The 22,603-nt window shown below is 40.2% G+C and overlaps 1 protein-coding gene across 2 annotated transcripts in view; it reads right to left on the minus strand.

Moving 5' to 3' along the window:
• Nucleotides 1-22,603, minus strand: part of LOC115082035 (EF-hand calcium-binding domain-containing protein 6-like) — a 193,115-nt gene that overhangs the window by 118,132 nt on the left and 52,380 nt on the right. For both annotated transcript variants that reach the window (XR_003854082.1, XM_029586330.1), the window contains exons 8-12: nt 21,130-21,230; nt 19,612-19,754; nt 14,482-14,678; nt 3,607-3,714; nt 1,946-2,011 (exon numbers count right to left, since the gene is read on the minus strand). Coding sequence is in view for 1 of the 2 variants with exons in the window: in XM_029586330.1 (XP_029442190.1) it covers nt 1,946-2,011; nt 3,607-3,714; nt 14,482-14,678; nt 19,612-19,754; nt 21,130-21,230 (615 nt within the window). In the remaining variant the exon portion in view is untranslated. The remainder of the gene's footprint in view (nt 1-1,945; nt 2,012-3,606; nt 3,715-14,481; nt 14,679-19,611; nt 19,755-21,129; nt 21,231-22,603) is intronic.

The raw sequence follows: 22,603 nt of genomic DNA on the forward strand, positions 1-22,603 counted from the left end.
ACCCTACGCTTGACTAGGTTCTGCCATTCCTGTCTGCTTCTGTCTTATCATCATCTTGTCTTGTCTCATTTGGACGTAATCATGGAACCGATTATTGAACCGAACCTGCTCACCAGCCTGAATCTGGATTGTGACTCCAAGAACCTTGCATGAAACTCAGGTCTCTGCTAACAGATACTTACTTGCCTTGTTTTCTGTTGCTGGGCCTACAACTGGACTGTAACTGATATCTGGCATTAGAAACAAGAGTCAAGTGGACTAATGTGACAACCAAAATCCCTTGCTCTAACCATTAGGACACTCTTGTTGCCAGCATGCCCGTTCAGTTGGAGTTTGAAAGTTGCTAGGGAGGAACAGGAACTGCTCTTCGCATGTACCACTTGCCAAATCACCAAATGTGCTATTTTTCATTGCTGTACACCTTCAGGGAGCATTTCAATTTTGCAGATTCGTTTGAGTTAGTTAAGGTCATAAGAGCCAACATTTGAAAATGATTGGGGGTGCCGAACTCAAAGTAAATTACAATGCTCCCCAGCAAAAAAGAAAAAGAAACCCAACACAATGTGTTGTGAGTGTGATTGACCAGCTTGTATTTAAATGTCCAGAGAGGAGTAGGTAACGTGGACATGGGGATTCATGTGGTCAGAGCAAAAACTAGGAAATAGTCAAAGTTCCACCAGTTATTTTTTTCCCAAACCCCAGCTCATCCTCACCAGACTTCTCCCTCCTGCTCCATTCCCCCACCTCAGCCCATCCACTCCACAGTCTCTCCCACCATCACCATCACTCCCACCATCTCCCACCATCTCACCACCACTCCCACCATCTCCCACCATCACCATCACTACTCTCTCAAACTCCTTTTCTCTCATTCTCCTAATTTTCTCTTCCCCTCTCCATCTTTTTCTCTTTTTCCCTTCTTACTCCTTTTGCACTCTTTTAATTCTCCCCCTTCCTCACGGGCATACTTTGAATTTTATATACGGGGGCAGGGGGCCTAATATCCCTCTTCCTGTTTGACTCCCTACATCCCCTTAGGCTGCTCTGTTCCCCAATTTCCTATTGACCTATCCTTCTCTATCCCCCTCCTAGTTCCTCTTCCATTTCACACCAGGTTCCTCCTCTTCCTTCCTTAGCCAGCTGCTCTCCTCTGCAGACTTGGCTCACCAATCTCTTCACTGATTCCCATCCCTCATCAGCATTTTGGACTTCCCTTCGTTGGCAGGGTCAGCTCACCTCTCAGCTAGTGATTCTCCCTCCTCCAAAGGGCTTGGATCATTTCCCTGCTCTGCACTCCCTGAGCCCTGGCACTTTTTCCTTTTTCCGGAACTGCTCCTGCCTCCCCTTCCCCTGCAGAATTTCTCCTGGCGCCCCCCCCCGATTCCAGGCCAGAGCCAGTCCCATGCCCCGCAGAGGTCCACACATGAGGCACTCCTGAGCCCTGGAAGCTCAGCAGCCAGCATCTCCCCAGCTGCAGGACCACAGCCACAGCTGCATGCGGTGCTTCCTGCCCTCAGCTTGGAAACCCACAGATAACTGCTGTCTCCTGTGGGGATGTTTTATTTATTTATGTGAACAAGGGGAACAACATTCAGCTCCATTCCCCTTCATTTCAAGCCCTGACTACAGTCCCTTTCCGTACGGGCGCTGCCAATGTGGAGCAATTTTTAAGAGAGATTTTGAACTCATGATATCATTTGCCAGCACAACCTTCTCCCTCTTCCCATTGTTCCAGAAAATACCTTATTTACCTTGGTAATTGCAGGGCTGGAGGAAAAGGACAGACACCACTTGCATTCGACACTTGACTTATCCCAGCTAGCACAGAAATCGTCACCAAATTTCATGCCCTTCAGAACAGGCCTCTGACTGATCAGTAAGTGCTGTTTTTAGGCAGTATGGTTATAAAATCCTATTTCTGTGAATTCAAATAAGCCATTCTTACCTGCTTTCTATTGCTGCTCGGAATTCCTGCTGACTGATAACATTCTTCTCAAATGCATCAATTTTACTGAGGTAAAAAGAAGACATAAATAAGGCCGTAAGTCAAAATAGCAGGCCTAGAAGGGAACAATATATCTAGAAAACACACACAACACAGTTATTATTTGCATCCAAAAGTGCTGAATGACTAAAAGGCAACAACTACAATCTCTTACTCTAAAATTGTTTGGATTCAAATAAAAGAATCAGGTTAAGCACACAAAAAAAAAAAGAGTCGATTGTATTTTCTGTTAAATTTTTCAAAAATATTTTCTAGTGAATTTAGCACATGTGAAAGGTGCCAGTGCTGAACACCGAAATCGTGTATCTGCACAAGAAGCACAGAATGAGCAGCAGCTGTAACATTTCTCTCTCTCTCTTATATTTTAATTTACATTATTTTTATTTCTATGAAATGTTTATACCATTCAGCTTAAATAAATGCCTCTGACGGGTATCCACTACATATTCAAAATCATTAAACTATAATTAAAAATGCACAATATAACCTGGTCAGAAAGTTTAAGCCCATGAAAAAATAAGGGCAAAATAACAAATAAACAAAAAAACAATACAATTCAAAAATTGCAGGCTACAAAACAATATAGATAAACATAAATGCAACTTGAAGGAAAAGAAATAACGTATACCTAAAAGAGCATCTAGGGCAAGGAAACAGCACCAGAATCCAATAATTGTATGAAATCGGACTCCAAAGAAAGTGACTAGAGCAAGTGTTAATTCCTGTTAAAAGCACTCAGCGCAAACAAGTCAATTTGTGTGCATTAACTGCGCTGTTAACGCATGCAAATTAGAGTTTTAATATGAAATCTATCCTAATGAGATAATGAGATGCAAAACTTTGCAAAATAGCTCATTACATATTAGTGAAGCCCAAATGTATGCACACAGCCTGCTTCACAGACACATTGACTCAAAAGAATTAGCTTCACCTTATGGAAGTATAGTTTATTTTTTATGATACCACCCATATGTAAACACTGCATTTACATGTGCTAATGGCCGGTGTTACTGCCCCTTCAGCTTGTTATTAAACTCCTCTGCATGTTATTTTATATGATGTGCCCGCATCTAATATGATACTGTGATCATAAAGAGGGTAATACTGTGTGGTGGGATAAAATCTCCACATACTTTTTATGCACAGACTTTACCCTGAATTTTCCAAGCAAACTTATGCACATGAGTTATCTGACCCAGTATGGCAAGTTCTTATGAGTTCATTTTGAACATTTCGCATATAAGTGGCCGAGTATGCACACAAAATTCATCGGCACAAAGTTACACCTATTCTATCGAGGGCATAACTTGTGCGGGTAAACTAGTGCGCATACTTTTAAAAATATGCATAAGTTGCAACCCCACCCCTCGCAATGTTTCTTCTCCGTGTACTTCAAATGATGCACCAAACCAACTAGCACACCTATTTTTACATGCACTGTGCTCTGACTGATTTTCCCAAATGCCACTTCAACACCTAAAAGAGGGTATCATGCACAAAGTCATTCCAAAAATCAGGAGCAGAGTGAAAATAGGAGAAACCAGCATTTTTTTCCATCAGCAATGTGAACACGTTAAAAGAAAACAATAACTGACACCTACTGGAACGTGGCCAAGAGTGACAGGAAATCAGACTGAAAGAAATTGGCCAGCTTGGCTTCAACAGCAGTCAGCGTAGAAGCTGGACTCTTGGCATCTTCCCTGTGAAATCTACAAATGGTGCAATTAAAAGAGAGTCAGAAACTGCTTGATACAGGGCTGGTGCCAGGTTTTTTTGCTGCCCTGTGCAAACAATTACTGTGCTGCCACCACCACCCTCCCCAGTTCATTAATTCTCTGTCCCGGGCCCACCAAGAAAAAGCCCAGCTCCCTTCAATGATAAAAACTTTAAAAACTGACACCCCTCCCCCCCCCAACATACCAATGGCTGGTGCAAGGGTATTAGATGCTCCAGGTGAGCCTTATAGCCTTGCACAATGCATACCCCCCGCCCCCTGCCCCATTCCACACACACAGGGAAGAGTTCTGCATTTATATTTTACATGAAAAATATCAAAGTACAGAATTCTGAGGGGAAAAAATCACTTATATTATATTACATTATATTTACATGCACTGCTGTGATGCCAACCAGAAATCCCTGCAAAAAATATACCTGGAACCCATATGGTATTAGGCCTATAATGATGTGTGTTGGGTGTGGATTTGATCCTCCAAAAGCCCTAAAACACTAATACACTTCCTATTAGGAGAATGCCTCACCTCAGTCACACATGCAGAACATAAACAGACCCTCAGCAAATACAGAATAGAGCAACCATAAAGTAGAAATACAAATGTGCAGACAAAAAATGAACTGAAAACCGCAAGAAGTCAGAAACTCAATGCAGTGCAACAATGAAAAAACAGAACCATCACCATTCCTCAAACATCAAACAATAAAATCAAGAAATAAAATAAATACATAATCATAATGCTAAAAATATACTAATTATAATATTTCAAAAAAAGCTGATGAGTAAAAGATCTAATAAATAAAAACTCATATATAAGTTTTATTAAATGTCCAAACACCAAGAAAATATTTCAAAACAACAGACACAGCAAATAACACTGAAAAATAAAACTAAAAAGGATTTTAAAAATTCACACTCTCCATACCTGGGAACTTTTGATTTCCAGTCATCCTGGGATTGTCGTGGAGTAGTGGGAATGGGATGCACAAACTTTCTCCTCTCTCATATATACATTCACACACACACACACACTCCCTCTCAGACAAACCCGCAAGTGTTTCCAGCAGCCCCGGGACCTCATCTTCATTTCTGCTGCTGGCAGGTTGGACTCCACCTGCTCCCCCCATTTTTTCTCTCTCTCTCTCTCACACACACACACACACACACACACCCATCCCAGGCAGCCTCCCATTCACATTTCACCCACTTTTAATACATTTTTATTGCTTTTAAACATTTTATAAACTTATTTTACTGGTTAGTTTTTATTTTTATTAGATTTCATTTCATTTAATTGCCTTTAGGTTTTTTCTTTTGATAATTTATATCTGTATCTTTGTATTTTATCTTTCTCTTAACACTGTAAACCGTTGTGATGGCATGTCTGAACGATGGTATATAAAACTCAATAAACTAAACACACACAGACACACACACACACCTATCCCAGGCAGCCTCCCATTCACACACACACACACACACACACACAGACACACACACAGCCTCCCATTCACACACACACATGCAGCCCAGGCACAGGCAGCCTCCCATTCACACACTCACTCATTCTAGGCAGCCTTCCATTCACACACACACACACATACTCATCACAGGGAGCCTCCCATTCACTTTCACACACATATATTCATTCCTCCTCTGCTGCTGCTGCCTGCCTGTACTATTTATTTTGTGGAGAGCAGCCCTTCTGCAGCTTCTCTTCCTGTGCTGGTACCGCGGTAATTCAACACTCGCAGTGCTAGCACTTCCTGTATTCTCATCTTGCGAGGCACCTCAGGCCTCCTCTTCATCTACTGCTGGTAGGATCTGGTCCACTGGCGGCAGCACGGGCTCCTCTTCTTATGCCGCCAGTGGAATCGGGTCCACTGGCAGCAGCATGGGCTTCTCCCTGCTCTTGACGCCGCCCTACCGGTTGAGCTGCCCTGTGTAATTGCACAGTTTGCACACCCGATGGAGCCAGGCCTGGCTTGATAAAGAAGACAGTTTCCCCTTTCGCAGCTTGGGCTCTGTCCATATGAGGGTGAAGCAGCAGTCAAAATCTGCTCTGGTAGTGATTAACCCTGAAAGCTGCTCTGCTTTCTCACTTGCGGGCACTGGCTGCAGTACTTGGCCTGTATAGGGAGGAATTGTGGGAGAAACAGGGGGAAATGCTGCATGTGATACCGAATGGCTCTTTTAGCAGAGTCAGGTGGAAATAAGGAAAAGGGCCTTGAAGGGAAGAGATAAACAAAAAGATCTGACTTGCCAACTACATGCTTTAAAACACTAATCTCAATAGGCAAGTCTGGGGAGTAGCATTTCATTTAAACCAGCAGTGACAAATAACCAAAACAAAACCATTACAATCCCCCTTTATCAATGATGATCAATAGGTTATAAAATAGATGGTGTGGAATCAAAATGCCTATCTTTCTCCTCTTCTCATTACCCTCTCTCCATCTTAGATCCTTTCATTCTCCCTCTCTATTAATGCCTCTTCTCCTCCAATGTCATGTGCAGGGCAAAGGGACAATTGAAGTTCACACACCATCAGGGAAGGGCAGCGGAGTGCTCTCTGCTGCCCTCCAGTGTTCAATTCAAAGATCTTTGAGAAGTAGACAGGGATGGGTGGGGGGATCAGGCTTGGGGTTCTCTAACTAACTGAGGGAGGGTGGATGATCAACGCAGTCCATATTGGGTCTTCTGTTTGCCAAAACCTAATTACGGTAAACCTCCTGAGATGTATTTAAGAGTTTGCATTAGGCCATGGGTTAACACTAATCGTGCAACTTAATGCAATTTTCAGTAACCCATGGGAATATTAATAAGCTGCTATGCATGCAGCACAGCAGATTTAAATACTTCTTGAGGTAACCGCAGAAATTTTGTGTTAACATTGCACTGATTTAACATACGTTAATAACGTATAACGCTCAATAAGCATTGATGCCTTTTAGTAAATGGATCCTTCTTAATTCTAATCATCCAGCATCAAATATAATATACAGCATTCTATCAATACACTTGAAAGAGCTTATTGCTTGTTGTGAGGTGATGGAAGGGGAAGTGATTTCTCCTATATACCCATTAGATACTGAGCATGCATTCTCAGAGGAGTTCAGCAATCATGAATACAGGCATCAAAAGGCAACCAACAGACCAGAGCTCAGTAAGCCAAAGAAACTGCAGAGAGCAACAAAGTATTTATTTAAAAAAAAAAAAAAAAAAAAAAAGCACTTGTTCTCTGTCTTATGTATGTAACCCCAAGAACCACATCTCAAATAAGGGTTTAACTGATAAAGTCCTCTCCTGATGTTAACGTATTCTGAAAGTCCAGAATTCACTGTTCGAGTGGGTGGGGGAGAAATCTCTTCCTAGGCCCTGAACATTGCTCAATGGTCAATTCAGTATAAAAGTCTCTTGAGCACAGCAGTGATAATCACATTATCATAAACAGCAGTAATAATCACTCTGGAAGCAATTGTTGGTTTCCAACTTAACTTTTACTGATTAAAGATGGAAATTGATGAAAAAGTTCTTTTACAGTTCTTGTCAATTACAAATCCTTTTTACAGCTCTCTTAGGGGGTCATTTACTAAGCATTTTTCCCATAGACACAGAATGGGAGAAAACTTTTAGTAAATGACCCCCTTAATCTTCTAATAAATTTGAAACTTTAAGCTTCCAATTATTTTAGTCAGTTAATGATGTCAATTGTTATTTCTTATTACTGATCCATTCCAATTAATGGGGTAATTTTAAAGCTTCCACCAAAATATAGTGGTTAGGTTGAATTTTCCCGAATTTGGATGATACTAAAATCCCATTTTGCATATCTTAAGCCCAATTGTGCAGTCATTCTTCATACTTCCCTTGTTTATACCCGAATGGTACCTCCATTCTCTCCTCTTCAACATCTTGATGATGTGGTTGTGGTAAACACTGGATGGGTGCCAAGGGGGGCAAGATGGCATCTTAGCAGAGACATGGCATGTTAGGAGCTCCTCATTTTTCTTTTTGCTTAAATCTCATTATGCCTTATACTAAGAGGAAGGCTAAAATTCGGGAGCCATCCCCAGCTACTCCCCAACTTGATCCTTCCCAGCCCAAAACGGTCAGGTTTCTAACCCCTGCATTGATACCTTTGCCAGATTCTGGTTCTTTGGTCGGGGGAGCCGAGGAGCGCGTGGCCCTCCCTTCCGGATGCTGATACCACCTTGAGTCCCGGTGCACCGATCACTCCGTCTCCTCCATGGCGGGAATCATCAGCGGGATCTTCCTTGTTGCCATGTGGACCGATTCTGAGCCCCAGATCTGCAACTGTTTGGGAGATTTTTCCCACTAGTAACGTGAGACCTCCGGGTAAAGACGCGTTGACTGGATCTGCAGCGGCCTCGGGAGTGTTTGGAACCTCCGGGTCTGCCGTGGAGATGGCAGCGACCTCACTGGTGCAGGCCTTGACACCACTGCGGAGTGCAGAAGAGTAAGGAGGCTTTCTATTGCCCTCCTAGCAGACAAGGTTTGGGAATACTCTTGTTTACCCAAATTTGGATAAACCTTCAGTGGTGACTTTAGATTCAGTCCCGTCTGCCTTGATGATACTGGAAAAATCCATTTCTTCCTTGATAGGTGTTACTTCTGATATCCACAACCATATTCAAAGCTCTGAAGTTCTGCTTGTTCAACAAGGGGAAAAGATAGCAGAATTGGGAAATCACATTGCTGTTGTCAGAATGTGCAGACAAATTTAATTTGTCTGAGACGATTCACTCTAAGAAATTAGAGAATATTGAGAACTCGCTTCGCTATTTAAATTTGAGGGTTTTGAATTTTCCAGTGTGCGATTTGTTTTACCCATAGATACTTTTAAGAAATATGTCTCTGAAGTACTTGAGATTCCATCTGAAGCTATGCCTACCATTGCTAAGCTTTGTTTTTTGAAGACTACCTTAAATGTGGATTCTAATGCCTCAAGTCACCAACCAAGCCTGAATTTAACAGAGTTCTTAGAATTTTCAACTGACTTATTAATCTCTAATCAGGGAACGTTACTTGTGTATGGATTTACCCAGACATTACGCACGTTGTGCAGGAAAGAAGGAACACATTTCTTATGATGCATTAAGAGGTTATTTCTCTTGGAGCACAATGTGTTCTTAGATACCATTTAAGTTCTACGTTTGTGTATTTTGATCCTGCGTAGCTGAGATCCTATTTGGATGGCCACCCTGTCTATAATTGAATTTTTTTTTCTTCATCTTTATGATCAGTAACATTTTTTATTTCAATGCTTAAAGTCTCAGCTTGTTTTCTTTTTTTTTAATTTACCTTTTGTATAACTACTCCTTTCAATCTTGTACCCCCCCCCCCCCTCTCCTTTTCCTTTTTAAATTATTGGGACTTTGATTTGGGGGGGAAATGATTTAGTACTGTCTATACCTTGTACATTTTTTGTGTGTTTTTACTTAGTCTCAATGCTTTTCTGTTACAAGTGTATTCTTCTGTTATCATTGGAAATTCATAAACAAAGAATTAAAAAAAAAAACACTGACTGGATGCCATAGATCTCCTTTGTCTTCTCCTCCCAGGAATGAATCCAGGTCCATCCCCACTCAGGACTTCCAATACTCCTTCTGTGCTCTTTGGTTGAGAGGCCCCACTCCTCTTCCCTAAACTTCAATGAACCCCTGGGCCCTAGGGTGCTCAAGCAGGTTGCAAAAATAAAGATCATCAAAAAGGAGAAAAACAAAAACAGAATGGAAGGGTGGACAAACTTCCTCCTCAGAAAAGCAAAGAGTTCCCAAAAGGACATCTTTAAGGTTAGTAAAAGGCATCCTTTCTACATTTCTTTACTCAGATCTCAGCCCTAGAAAACCAAGGGTCCTTTCCCGAACAAACAAACAAAAACAGGACCCAGCATAGAAACATAGAAACAAAGAAACATAGAAATGATGGCAGAAGAAGCCCAAATGGCCCATCCAGTCTGCCCAGCAAGCTTTCGTGCTTTTTTTTTTCTCTCTCTCTCATACTTATCTGTTACTCTTGGCCCTTAGTAACTTTTTGGTTCTATTTCCCTTCCACCCCTGCCATTAATGTAGAGAGCTGTGTTGGAACTGCTTCTAAGTGAAATATCTAGCTTAATTAGTTAGGGGTAGTAACTGCCGCAATAAGAAGCTACACCCATGCTTATTTGTTTACTCAGACTATGTAATTCAGCCCTTGTTGGTTGTTGTCTGTATATAGATCCACTTTTCTTCATTCCCCCTGCCATTGAAGCAGAGAGCTATGCTGGATATTCATTTAAAGTGAAGTACCAGACTTTCTCTCCTGCCATTGAAGCAGAGAGCTATGCTGGATATGCATTGAAAGTAAAATATCAGACTTTCTCTCCTGCCATTGAAGCAGAGAGCTATGCTGGATATGCTTGAAGTATCAGTCTTTCTCCCCTGCCGTTGAAGCAGAGAGCTATGCTGGATATGCATTGAAATTGAAGTATCAGACTTTCTCCCCTGCCGTTGAAGCAGAGAGCTATGCTGGATATGTATTGAAAGTGAAGTATCAGGCTTATTTTGTTTGGGGTATGCTGGATATCCGTGAAGTATCAGTCTTTCTCCCTTGCTGTTGAAGCAGAGAGCAATGCTGGATATGCATTGAAAGTGAAGTATCAGGCTTATTTGGTTTGGGGTAGTAACCACCGTAACAAGCAAGCTACTCCCAGCTTTTTTGTGAATGCAAATCCTTTTTTCCACATTACCTCTTGCAGTTGAAGCTTAGAGCAATGTTGGAGTCACATTAACCGAGTGTATGTTTATTGAATAAGGGTATTATCTCCAGGTAGTAGCCGTCATTCCCACGAGCCACCCACTCTTCATTCACATCCTCTAGACTTTATGGATCCACAGTGTTTATTCCACACCCCTTTGAAGTCCTTCACAGTTCTGGTCTTCACCACTTCCTCCGGAAGGGCATTCCAGGCATCCACCACCCTCTCCATGAAGAAATACTTTCTGACATTGGTTCTGAGTTTTCCTCCCTGGAGTTTTAAATCATGACCTCTGGTTCTGCTGATTTTTTTCCAACGGAAAAGATTTGTCGTTATCTTTGGATCAATAAAGTCTTTCAAGTATCTGAAAGTCTGTATCATATCACCTCTGCTCTTCCTTTCCTCCAGGGTGTACATATTTAGATTCTTCAACCTCTCCTCATAAGAAATTCAATGAAGACATACTAACATGCTGCCCCTACAAGGGACAACTAAAAAATCCACACTCTAAGATGGTGGTAGGGATTTATATACTGTGGGAGCTCACCATTTCAGGCTTCTACATGGGGAAGCTTAACCCCAACAATACTACTAATTCTATTCCCCCTATTCAAATGGGATAATCCTCTTGGTGGCAATCCTTTAGGTCCTCTACATGTATTCAGAAAATGAGAAATTACTGGCATGATAATTCTGCATATTTTGCTAAGATGGTGCTTGTACTTTTCTTGAGTTCCAGGAAAATAAATAATACTATGGAAGATCAAGAACATTAACAATGTCTGTCTTTCCTACAGATTGGCCGGTACTTTTGAAACATAGAAAAAGACCATAGTGGCCTATCTAAACTGCACATCTACACCAACTATTCAGCTTTGCAATCCCTCTCACTCCGTTAGAGATCCTCTGTGTTTATCTCATGCTTTTTTGAATTCAGATACTGTCTTTGTCTTCACCACCTTCATGAGGAGACTGTTCTAAACATTCTCTATAATGAAATATTTCCTTGGATTACTCCCAAGTCCACCTCATTTTACCTTCATCCCATGACCCTTGTTCTAGAGCCTCCTTTCCTTTGAAAGAGGCCTGCCCCCTGTGCATAGAAACCTTGGAGGTATTTAAATGTCCCTTTCATATCTCCCCTATCCCTCCTTTCTTTTAGGGTATACATGTTTAGATCTTTAAGTCTGTCCTCATATGCTTTAGAATGAAGATCACTAATAATTTTAGTAGACACTCTCTGGACTGACTCAAACTGGTTTATATCCTTTTGAAAATGTGGCCTCCAGAACTGTACACCATATTCCAAATGACATCTCACAAGGGATCTATACAGGGGCAATATTACTTCCTTTTTTTCTGCTGACCATTCCTCTCCCTATGCAGTCAATATCTTTCTGGCCTTTGCTGTCACCTTAAGACCATCATATATGATCATCCCCAGATCCTACTCTTCTTTTGTGCTTAAAAGAATTTCACCTCTTGAGTTATTGCAGCCCAAATGCATAATTCTGCATTTTTTATATTAAATCTTAGCTGCCAGATCTTAGATCATTCCTCAAGCTTTGCTAGATTCCTCCTCATGTTTTCCTCACCTTCCTGGTGGTCTATCCTCTTACAGATTTTGGTATCATCAGCAAAAAGACAAACCTTTCCTGATAATCCTTCCGCAATGTCATTCATGAAAATGTTGTAAAGAACTGGTCCAAGCACCAGTCTCTAAAGCATCACTAGTATTACCCATCTCCTTGGAGTGAACTCCATTTACCACTACTCTTTATCGCCTGCCACTCAGCGGGTTTCTAACCCAGTCAGTCACTGTAGGGCCCATACCAAGAGTGCTTAATGTATTTATAAGTCATCTATGTGGAACTTTATCAAAGCCCTTACTGGCACTCTCCCCTGATCCCACTCTCTGGTTCCCAATGAAAGAAATTAATCAGATTCATCTGACAAGACCTACCACTGGTAAAACCATGCTGCCTTGGATCTTGCAATCCATTGGATTCCGGAAACTGCACTAACATCTGTTTTATCAGCAATTCCATTAATTTGTTACCCTTGAGGTCAGACTAAGTGGACTTAAAGTATTAAGGGCCTGATTTAGCAAAAGCTTTCTGTCAACTTTTATTTATGTGAAAAAAATCCTTTGATAAACCAGGCCTCAGGTGTTAAAGTATGAGTTCATGATGTCTTCTTCTATCCTGAACCAACTTTTTCTCATTTCATTCTTCTGTAATAACTCGCCTACTATACAGTTATATCACTTGAATAACTTTATCCTCACACACATTCTGTTACTCTGATACTGATCTATGCATTTCCCTCCTGCCTTACTACTGTAGTCCTCTAAACTTTAGGTTTCAATGTTTAAAATAGAATTGCTCAACTCCTTACTTACACCAAACAGCTGTCTTGTTTCTCTTGTCCTAGGAGAGCTACCTAGTTCCATTCTGTCCCCCATCCCCTTGTCTTTTTCAGCATCCTTTAGGAAAAAAAACCCTTCTTTATAGCTCTTCAGGTTTAGTCAGGCATACCTCACAAACTAATCTCCCTTCTGTCCTTTTCATTCCTTGAGTTCATTTTTTCTCAATATTGCACCCCCTATTTTTGTCAGTGGTGGTAGCAGAACATTTTCTCCTCTAACCTGGTGGTAAGAGGTCTTAAAAGGTCTTATCCTTTGCCATTTACCTAAGTTCTCCACAGACCCTTGTAGATGAGGTCAGAGAGTAGGAATGTGGTTGTGTTTTAGACACTCCTCAGTGAGAGATGTCTTGGGTTAGTAGAGTTGAGTCTATATAACAGAGGTGCCCTGTGGATCCTCCTATCTGTCTCAAGGAGTGGACTTACCTTCTGGATGCCCCCAGGAGGGCTGCCTGGTGTAAGAAACTGCTGCAGAGTTAGTCATCTGTAATTTGTTCACAGTCTCAGAGGAGAGTTCTTTTTATATTCCAGGAGAATTTAGTTTTCCTACTTTTGGGAAAGGAGATGCTGGCACCCTTACTCAGATACCAATACAGGGAAAGTCCCAGTGATGGGATGAGAGTGCTGGGGGTGAGAGAGGAGACGGTGGAATAGCACTCACTGGTATGGCTGCGTCATTTGTACTGGGAGGTACAGAAGACATCCATAGCCTAAGGGAAATTAAATCTTGTCTTTCCTCCTTGTCAGCAGAACCCTGGCAGCCCTATGAGATGTTTGATGGCCCGCAGCTCCCAGACTTGTCTCCACAGGGTATCCAAGGAGGACAAGGGGGTTTACATGGTGATAATCTTCAAAAACATTGCTCTCTTGAATTCAGATTCAGGATTCTTTATTCACATTTCAATGTGTATGACTCTCTCTCTCGCTGTCTTTCCTTCCATGTCACTGATTCTCTGTCCATTTTTTTAAATCCCAGCTGAAGCCCCACCTGTTTTCTCTCACCTTTTACTTTTTCCTTCACATTTTTAGCTAACTCCATTTTCCCTAACTGAACCATTTGCTAGGCTTGATATTTGCCTCCTCCATTAAATTCTTCTCTTCCCTCTATCCCCTATACATTACTGTAACTATTTCTTTCTCTCTCATTATTATTATAAAAAGCAGTGTCATTTTTTTAGCAAAAACAAAAAGCATTGCATATAACCATAATAAGTCATGGATGAATAAGCAATAAACTTACATAAAAGCAGTTTCATTTTGTAGGAAAGACACAATCTAAAATGACATTGTTTTATACTGGAACTGGTCTATACTATAACAAAGTCAGTGTGTAAATAAAGATGATGGCAATCAGGAACTTCCCAACCAGTCTGCGTACAGTCTAATCACACACCACATCAAGAATCAAGCAGAAAACAGCTTTATAGGAAAAAATAAGCACTCACCCTCAAAAACACTCTGAAAGCCCTAATCTTCGTTAACTAAGCAATTACCCCATCAGATATTGGTTAAGATGAACCTAGGCGAGTAATCAAGGTTTCAGGAGTTTATACTGACTTGTGTTTTGGGTTGGAGAGTATCTTGTGTGTAATCCCTCTGTCACTGCGATCCTGGAAGTTTCTCAGAAAGTCCATGTAGCTGATGCCTGTCAAACTGTTCTCAAGGCCGCACCTCGCCAGGAAAAGATTAAAATGCTCCTGTTTCAGATGCAAGTCAAACTTTTCCAGGACTGACAGGAAGTCTTCCTTTTCCACCTTCCGAAAAAAACAGGCAACAGAAAAAATAGATTACTTCAATTTAACATTCAATGGTGCAGGGTTCTAGTGCCCATGTTGGTCCCGGAGAGAAGTTAACACTTTGTAGACTGTGATACTGTTTGTTGGACTTGCATAAAAATTATTGAACAATGATCAGTACGACATAAGTCTATTCACTGATGTAAAAGCAACTTACATGGTCTTGAACCTTAATCTTAGGATCATTCTTATCTTGTTCCAGTAGAAGGTACCACAACATGCAAAGAATCCAGAATGAATATTGACTGGACTTGTTGCAAGATTTTTAAGTAGAACTTCCTCTCCATTGAAAAGGTTTACTTCTTTTACATTACTTATACTTCTGGGGTCTTTGAACATCTCTATCATATCTCCCATCTCTGTATTCCTCTAGAGTATTCATATTTACATCCTTACGTCTCATCTCATATAGCTTTTGGTGTAAGAACATAAGAACATACCATACTGGGTCAGACCAAGGGTCCATCAAGCCCAGCATCCTGTTTCCAACAGTGGCCAATCCAGGCCATAAGAACCTGGCAAGTACCCAAAAACTAAGTCTATTCCATGTTACTGTTGCTAGTAATAGCAGTGGCTATTTTCTAAGTCAACTTAATTAATAGCAGGTAATGGACTTCTCCTCCAAGAACTTATCCAATCCTTTTTTTTAAACACAGCTACACTAACTGCACAAACCACATCCTCTGGCAACAAATTCCAGAGTTTAAATTGTGCGTTGAATGAAAAAGAACTTTCTCCGATTAGTTTTAAATGTGCCACATGCTAACTTCATGGAGTACCCCCTAGTCTTTCTACTATCCGAAAGAGCAAATAACCGACTCACAACTATCCGTTCTAGACCTCTCATGATTTTAAACATCTCTATCATATCCCCCCTCAGTCGTCTCTTCTGCAAGCTTAAAAGTCCTAACCTCCTTAGTCTTTCCTCATAGAGGAGCCATCCCATTCCCCCTATCATTTTGGTCGCCCTTCTCTGTATCTTCTCCATCGCAACTATATCTTTTTTGAGATGTGGCGACTAGAATTGTACACAGTATTCAAGGTGCGGTCTCACCATGGAGCGATACAGAGGCATTATGACATTCTCCGTTTTATTTACCATTCCCTTTCTAATAACTCCCAACATTCTGTTTGCTTTTTTGACTGCCACAGCACACTGAACCGACGATTTCAATGTGTTATCCACTATGACGCCTAGATCTCTTTCTTGGGTGGTAGCTCCTAATATGGAACCCAATGTTGTGTAACTAAAGCATAGGTCATTTTTCCCTAAATGCATCACCTTGCACTTATCCACATTAAATTTCATCTGCCATTTGGATGCCCAATTTTCCAGTCTCACAAGGTCTTCCTGCAATTTATCACAATCTGCTTGTGATTTAACCTCTCTGAACAATTTTGTATCATCTGCAAATTTGAACTCGTCGTATTTTTTTCCAGATCATTTATAAATATATTGAAAAGTAAGGGTCCCAATACAGATCCCTGAGGCACTCCACTGCCCACTCCCTTCCACTGAGAAAATTGTCCATTTAATCCTACTCTCTGTTTCCTATCTATTAGCTAGTTTGTAATCCACGAAAGCACATTGCCACCTATCCCATGACTTTTTACTTTTCCTAGATGCCTCTCATGAGGAACTTTGTCAAACGCCTTCTGAAAATCCAAGTACAATGCATCTACCGGTTCACCTTTATCCACATGTTTATTAACTCCTTCAAAAAAGTGAAGCAGATTTGTGAGGCAAGACTTGCCTTGGGTAAAGCCATGCTGACTTTGTTCCATTAAACCATGTCCTTCTATATGTTCTGTGATTTTGATATTTAGAACACTTTCCACTATTTTTCCTGGCACTGAAGTCAGGCTAACCAGTCTGTAGTTTCCCGGATTGCCCCTGGAGCCATTTTTAAATATTGGGGTTACATTAGCTATCCTCCAGTCTTCAGGTACAATGGACAATTTTAATGATAGGTTACAAATGTTTACTAATAGGTCTGAAATTTCATTTTTTAATTCCTTCAGAACTCTGGGGTGTATACCATCCGGTCCAGGTGATTTACTACTCTTCAGTTTGTCAATCAGGCCTACTACATCTTCTAGGTTCACCGTGATTTGGTTCAGTCCATCTGAATCATTACCCATGAAAACCTTCTTCGGTACGGGTACCTCCCCAACATCCTCTTCAGTAAACACCGAAGCAAAAAAAGAATTTAATCTTTCCGCGATGGCCTTATCTTCTCTAAGTGCCCCTTTAACCCCTCGATCATCTAACGGTCCAACTGACTCCCTCCCAGGCTTTCTGCTTTGGATATATTTTAAAAAGTTTTTATTGTGAGTTTTTGCCTCTATGGCCAACTTCTTTTCAAATTCTCTTTTAGCCTGTCTTATCAATGTCTTACATTTAATTTGCCAGCGCTTATGCATTATCCTATTTTCTTCTCTTGGATCCTTCTTCCAATTTTTGCATGAAGATCTTTTGGCTAAAATAGCTTCTTTCACCTCCCCTTTTAACCATGCTGGTAATCATTTTGCACTATTTTGTTGGCCCTTCTCTGGACCTCCTCTACGCCATCTCTTTCCAAACCTGGACACAGTACTCTAGGGAGCTCTCACCAACAATCTGAACAGAGGCATTTTACTTTCTTTTCTTCTAATGTCTATGTCCTTCAGCTAGTCCCATAACTTTGTCCATTTTCAGTTTTGCTAGTTCTATATAAACACTCTCTACTCTAAATGGTGTGCCATCTACTCAGTACCATATGCACCCATGTAAATTATCAGTGATCTTTCTCCAATTCCTTGTTAGTGAAGACTGAACTAAAGTATTTGTTCAGTGTTTCTGATTTTCTCTCGTCACCCTCCACACATTTCATGTTTTCTCCTCTGTCTTATAGTCCCACTCTGCCCTTCCTCCCTTCTCTGACATACCTGAAAAAGTCTTGTCACCTTCCTTCATTGACTTAGCTGCTGTACCTTTTCTTCCAATCCTGTCTTCATCATCCTGAGTAACTTTCCTGCTTCTCTCAGCTTTTCCAGAAATTCTTCCCTGTTCTTCATTTTCTGAGATCCTTGTACTTTTTCAGTGCTCTCTCTTTATACCCTTACCTTTTCACTTACTAGCTTTGAAAACCATCCTGGTTTCTTTTCCCTCTTACATTAATTTACTTTTCTAAGACAAACACTTGTTGCACTTCCTATAACTCCTTTTAGTTTAGTCCACTTTTCTTCTGCTTCACAAAGATATTCCTACCCTTCCAGCACTTTGCTAAGGTAATCCCCCATTTAAAAAAAAGTGGCCACCTACTTTGATATTTATTTATTTATTTATTTATTTATTTATTTATTTAACACTTTTCTATACCGACCTTCATGGTAGAGACCATATCAGGTCGGTTCACATCGAATAGGGGAACTGAACCAAGAACAGTAACCAAAACAAAAGGTTGAACATGAAAAAGCAAAGTTACATTTAACAGGGAAATTAAACTTGGAGGCATAGACTGCTGGAAGGAAGGAAAGGCTAGAGATAGCGGAGAAATTATTAGTATAAACAGAGCAGTCCGGGGCTCTTATTCTGGGCTTAGGGGTAAAATGGAAATCCATTGCTCCTAAAGGAAGTTCTGTCGACTATTGTGTGTCATGGGTATCTGAGAAGGCTTGGAAACACTTTTCCATTTGTAAGTGTTAAGTCCAATATTTCCCTCTTTCTCATAAGTTCTGTTACCATTTGCCTAAGGAGACCCCCTGGAAGGGAGTTCAGGGTCTGCCTACTGCTAACTGATTCTACAAATGAGATGCCCCAAATAATACCAGGCAGATTAAAATCTCCCACCAGGAATACACACCCCTCTTCATTACTAGATATTTATCCAGTTTTTCTGCATTTGAAAGACATCTGAAGTTCACGCCAATGTAGAATGTCATCTCCTCTTTCCAAGATAACCTACATACCTCCTACTGTCTTCACACCACCTGCATTTCAGTTGCTTTATTACTTTTTTTTAAGTACTGCAAATAGCTTCTCCTCTATCTATTCTGCCTGCTCTATCCTTCCTTAACAGATTATTGCCCTGTAAGGCCATAACTCAGCCATTGGCCTCAATGAACCATGTCTCTGTGAAAGTAATGATATCTAGATCTGCCTTTAGGGCTTAAATGTCTGAAATGTTATCAAGTCTATTGACATTTGATTTATGCTCATAGCCTTTCATATATTTCTCCTTGCGTTGTTTTTGCTCCATATGTCCTCATACCTGCTCCCCTTGTCATCACTATTGATTACAGGTAGACCTGTGAGATCCATATGTTTTTCTCCATTAACTTTGTTTATTTATTGGGGTGACTTCCTGTTGTAATTGGCTTCCATCTGCAAATCCTCTTTCTCCCTATTCTTTGTAACTGTGGCCTTCCCACTTTTGATTTCATTCACTATCAACCTGTGAATCAACCTCAGGGCTTGTTAGCACCTGGTAGAACATTAAAATTACCTCTTTATTACCTTAACAAATTAAAGGGCTAACCCTCTGAAAGCTGTTTCACTGGGAAATGTACCTTCTTCTTCCCCTGTATAGTCACGGAGCATGTATAGTGCCACATGCCCTGCCTATGTTTCCGCATGCACAAGGTTGAAAATTTAGGATCAACAATCTTTGGATGGTTATTTGGGCAACTAGTTTCCTATGTTCAATTTCTGTGATATGTTTAGTAGAATATATGGACACACATTTGCCTGGTTGGGAGTAGTTTTCTATTTTGTTTTCTTTCCTTATGTGAACCCTGCCATTTTTTTTATGGCATGGATCCAGCTTTTATCATTGACCGTGCAGTTCACTATCTAATTATATCAGAATGCTTCAGGACATTAAGAAGGTCAGAAAGTGTTGTACTCTACCTTGCCTATTTTCCATGGATCATGTTTTTCAAACTCTTCCTTCATGTTCTTGAAACCTTGCCTGAATATGTCTTTCAGCCACTTTTCAACACTGAGAGAAGCTTTGCGTTGCAGCTCTGCCTTTGACATTTCTCTGAACTGCCCTTCAGGTGGAACACAGGAAAGGGAGATAGGATTAAGAAATGAATGCCTTCAGGGTTTAAAAAAAAAATATCAAAGGAGCGCCTACCAGCAATCTGTATGATTCTACACTGGAGCCTGTGTATTAAAGGTTTTCTCCTATTTTTTGTCTATGGGAAGCATGCTTAGTACAAAGGTCTCTATAAGGACTAACTTTTAAGAACTAGGAAAATGTCCCACATTGGCTTTTTCACACATCTTGTAGTTTGTGCAATTTTTTTTTTGTAGGGATAAGTATTTACCTTGGGCCAAATTTCTGTTTTTGGCAAAGTTTGTGTCATTTTCAAATTGCATAGCTCTGGCAATGAACCACTAATTTTGCACAATTTCTCAAACATATAATTTTCAAAAGACTTTATGTTAAAGGGCATTGTAATTTAAAAAGAGGATATTTCTGCTGTTTCCCTGGATCAAATATTTACATTGAAACTAGGTAACTTACATTGTAACAGGGGAACTTACATGGTAACTAGGTAACTTACTTGGTGACTAGGTAACTTACATTGTAACATGGTAACAAGATTAGTAAAAATGAATAACATGTATGTGTAATGTATGTGAAATGTATGTGAAAGAGTGAGAGAGAGAATGTGTGCATGTGTGGGAGAGTGAGAGAGAGCATGTGTGTGGGAGAGAGAGAGAACATGTGTGCTTGTGTGTGGGAGAGAGACCATGTGTGCTTGTGTGTGAGAAAGTGAGAGATCATGTGTGCATGTGTATGGGACAGTGAATCAGAGCATGTATGTGGAAGCGTGAGAGAGAGCATGTATGGGAGAGTGAGAGAGAGCATGCGTGTGGGAGAGAGATATTTCCCACAAGGCCCAGACGGGAATCTAGAAAAATGAACAAATGAACAGGGAGAAGACAGATCCAGATAAGAAGGCCTAAACAAGCCACACTGGGCACAAGACAAGGCAAAGCAGGGCAAGTAGGGCCACTAATGCCACACTGCAATAAGGCTAAGCAAGAAGGCTGCTAAGGCTACACAGTAACAAGACAAGTGCAAGGTTGGCCAGAGCAAGGAACTGAGCTGACTCCATGATGAGGCACCAAGCAAACTGAGAGGGAGGTTTATATAGAGCTGATCTTGGCTGTGTTATGCAGCCTTCAAGGCTGAAAAACCGCTTTTTAAAATGTGATGCCTTAGGCCCATCTTGCTCTCTGCCCACTTAAGGACAGATTTATCAGAGCTTTGCTCAAAAGCTGCCCCAGCACTTTCCCCATTAAAATACTGCAATATTATTTTCGCTGGAGCAAGCATTTGACGAGTGAAGGTGTATTTTTTTCTTTTATAGTTTATGGTGTTGGTAAATCATAATTTATTTTTTTTTTTAATACCTGGAACTTCGACATGGTTTGATGATCCATTTCGAAACTCAATCCCCAGCTTTTTGAGGAAAGAATTTCCTTTCAGAGCACCCGTTCCATCTGTATCATACCTACAAGTGTACAAAAAAAGGTTTCGCCTTTCAACATTGTTCTTACATTTTGCTGTGAAATTATTGATCTTAGATCTACTTTGGATACTGATCAGCTATCTCTCTCCTAGTTTGAAAAATATTTTCATATATGAACTGAACTACAGGTACAATATACATCAGGCAGGCAGTAGCAAACTCTGAAGCTATATACTTGAATATCATTAAACAATTATTAACACAAATGAAACTTAGTCTAAACATTGATAAAACTGAAATCATCCTCCTGGAAAGGAAAATTTCCAATCCTGATCTAATACGAACAATGCCATATGACAACATTTTGATTAATCTAGGAGATAAAGTACGCAATCTTGGAGTCTGGATTGACCCCGAGCTTAATTTTAAAAAACACATTTCCATCAAAATTAAAGAGGGATACAGTAAGCTTTTAATGCTCAGACATCTAAAACCATTATTAAATTCAAATAATTTCAGAACAGTGTTACAGTCCTTAATATTTACCAGCACTGACTACTGCAACTCACTATTTCTTGGCCTTCCATAATCTACCATTCGGCCTCTCCAGATTCTGCAAAATTCAGTTGCTAGGATACTCTCAGGGTGTAGAAGAAAAGATCACTCCACACCTATCTTGAAAACCTTGCACTGGTTACCCATTGAGCATCGAATCCAATATAAAGCTCTCTGCATCCTGTACAAAGCAATCTACGCTGAGCAAGTAGATTGGATGAATGCTGTCATTCGACTACACACTCTGCAGCGAAACCTTAGATCCACCAGTAAAGAGTTACTTTTAATTCCCTCAATTTCCTCAGCTAGACTCACCGCGGTCAGAGAGAGAGCCATATCACTTGCAGGACCAAAATTGTGGAATACTTTACCAGTGGAGCTGAGATTACAAACTGATCTTAAGTTGTTTAAAAAAGCTCTCAAAACCTGGCTATTCGAGCAAGCATACAAAGCAGGCATAAAATCTGACTATCTTAATGCCACTTACCATAATCATTCTGAGGCTATTTTATTTCATTTTATTGATTGTATCTTTACTATTTTTATTCTATTTCATTTTATTTTATTTTATTTAACATGCACAATTTTGGATTTGCTAATTGTTCTTATGACCATGATTTGTTTAGCATATTTTATACCATTTATTAACTAATTTACTTAATTTTATTTTAATTTGACTATTTGTTCTTAAAACTATAGTTTAATATTATGCTTTTATTATTTATTACTGTGTTCTCATTATTATTTTTATTATTGTTCTTAGATTTTTATTGCAATGTGTGTATGCATTTAAATGTTTGTAAACCATTGTGATGGCTAGTCTAATACAACAGTATATAAAAGCCTAACAAATAAATAAA

The sequence above is a fragment of the Rhinatrema bivittatum genome, chromosome 1 (assembly GCF_901001135.1).
Source record: "Rhinatrema bivittatum chromosome 1, aRhiBiv1.1, whole genome shotgun sequence".
Classification (NCBI taxonomy): domain Eukaryota; kingdom Metazoa; phylum Chordata; class Amphibia; order Gymnophiona; family Rhinatrematidae; genus Rhinatrema; species Rhinatrema bivittatum.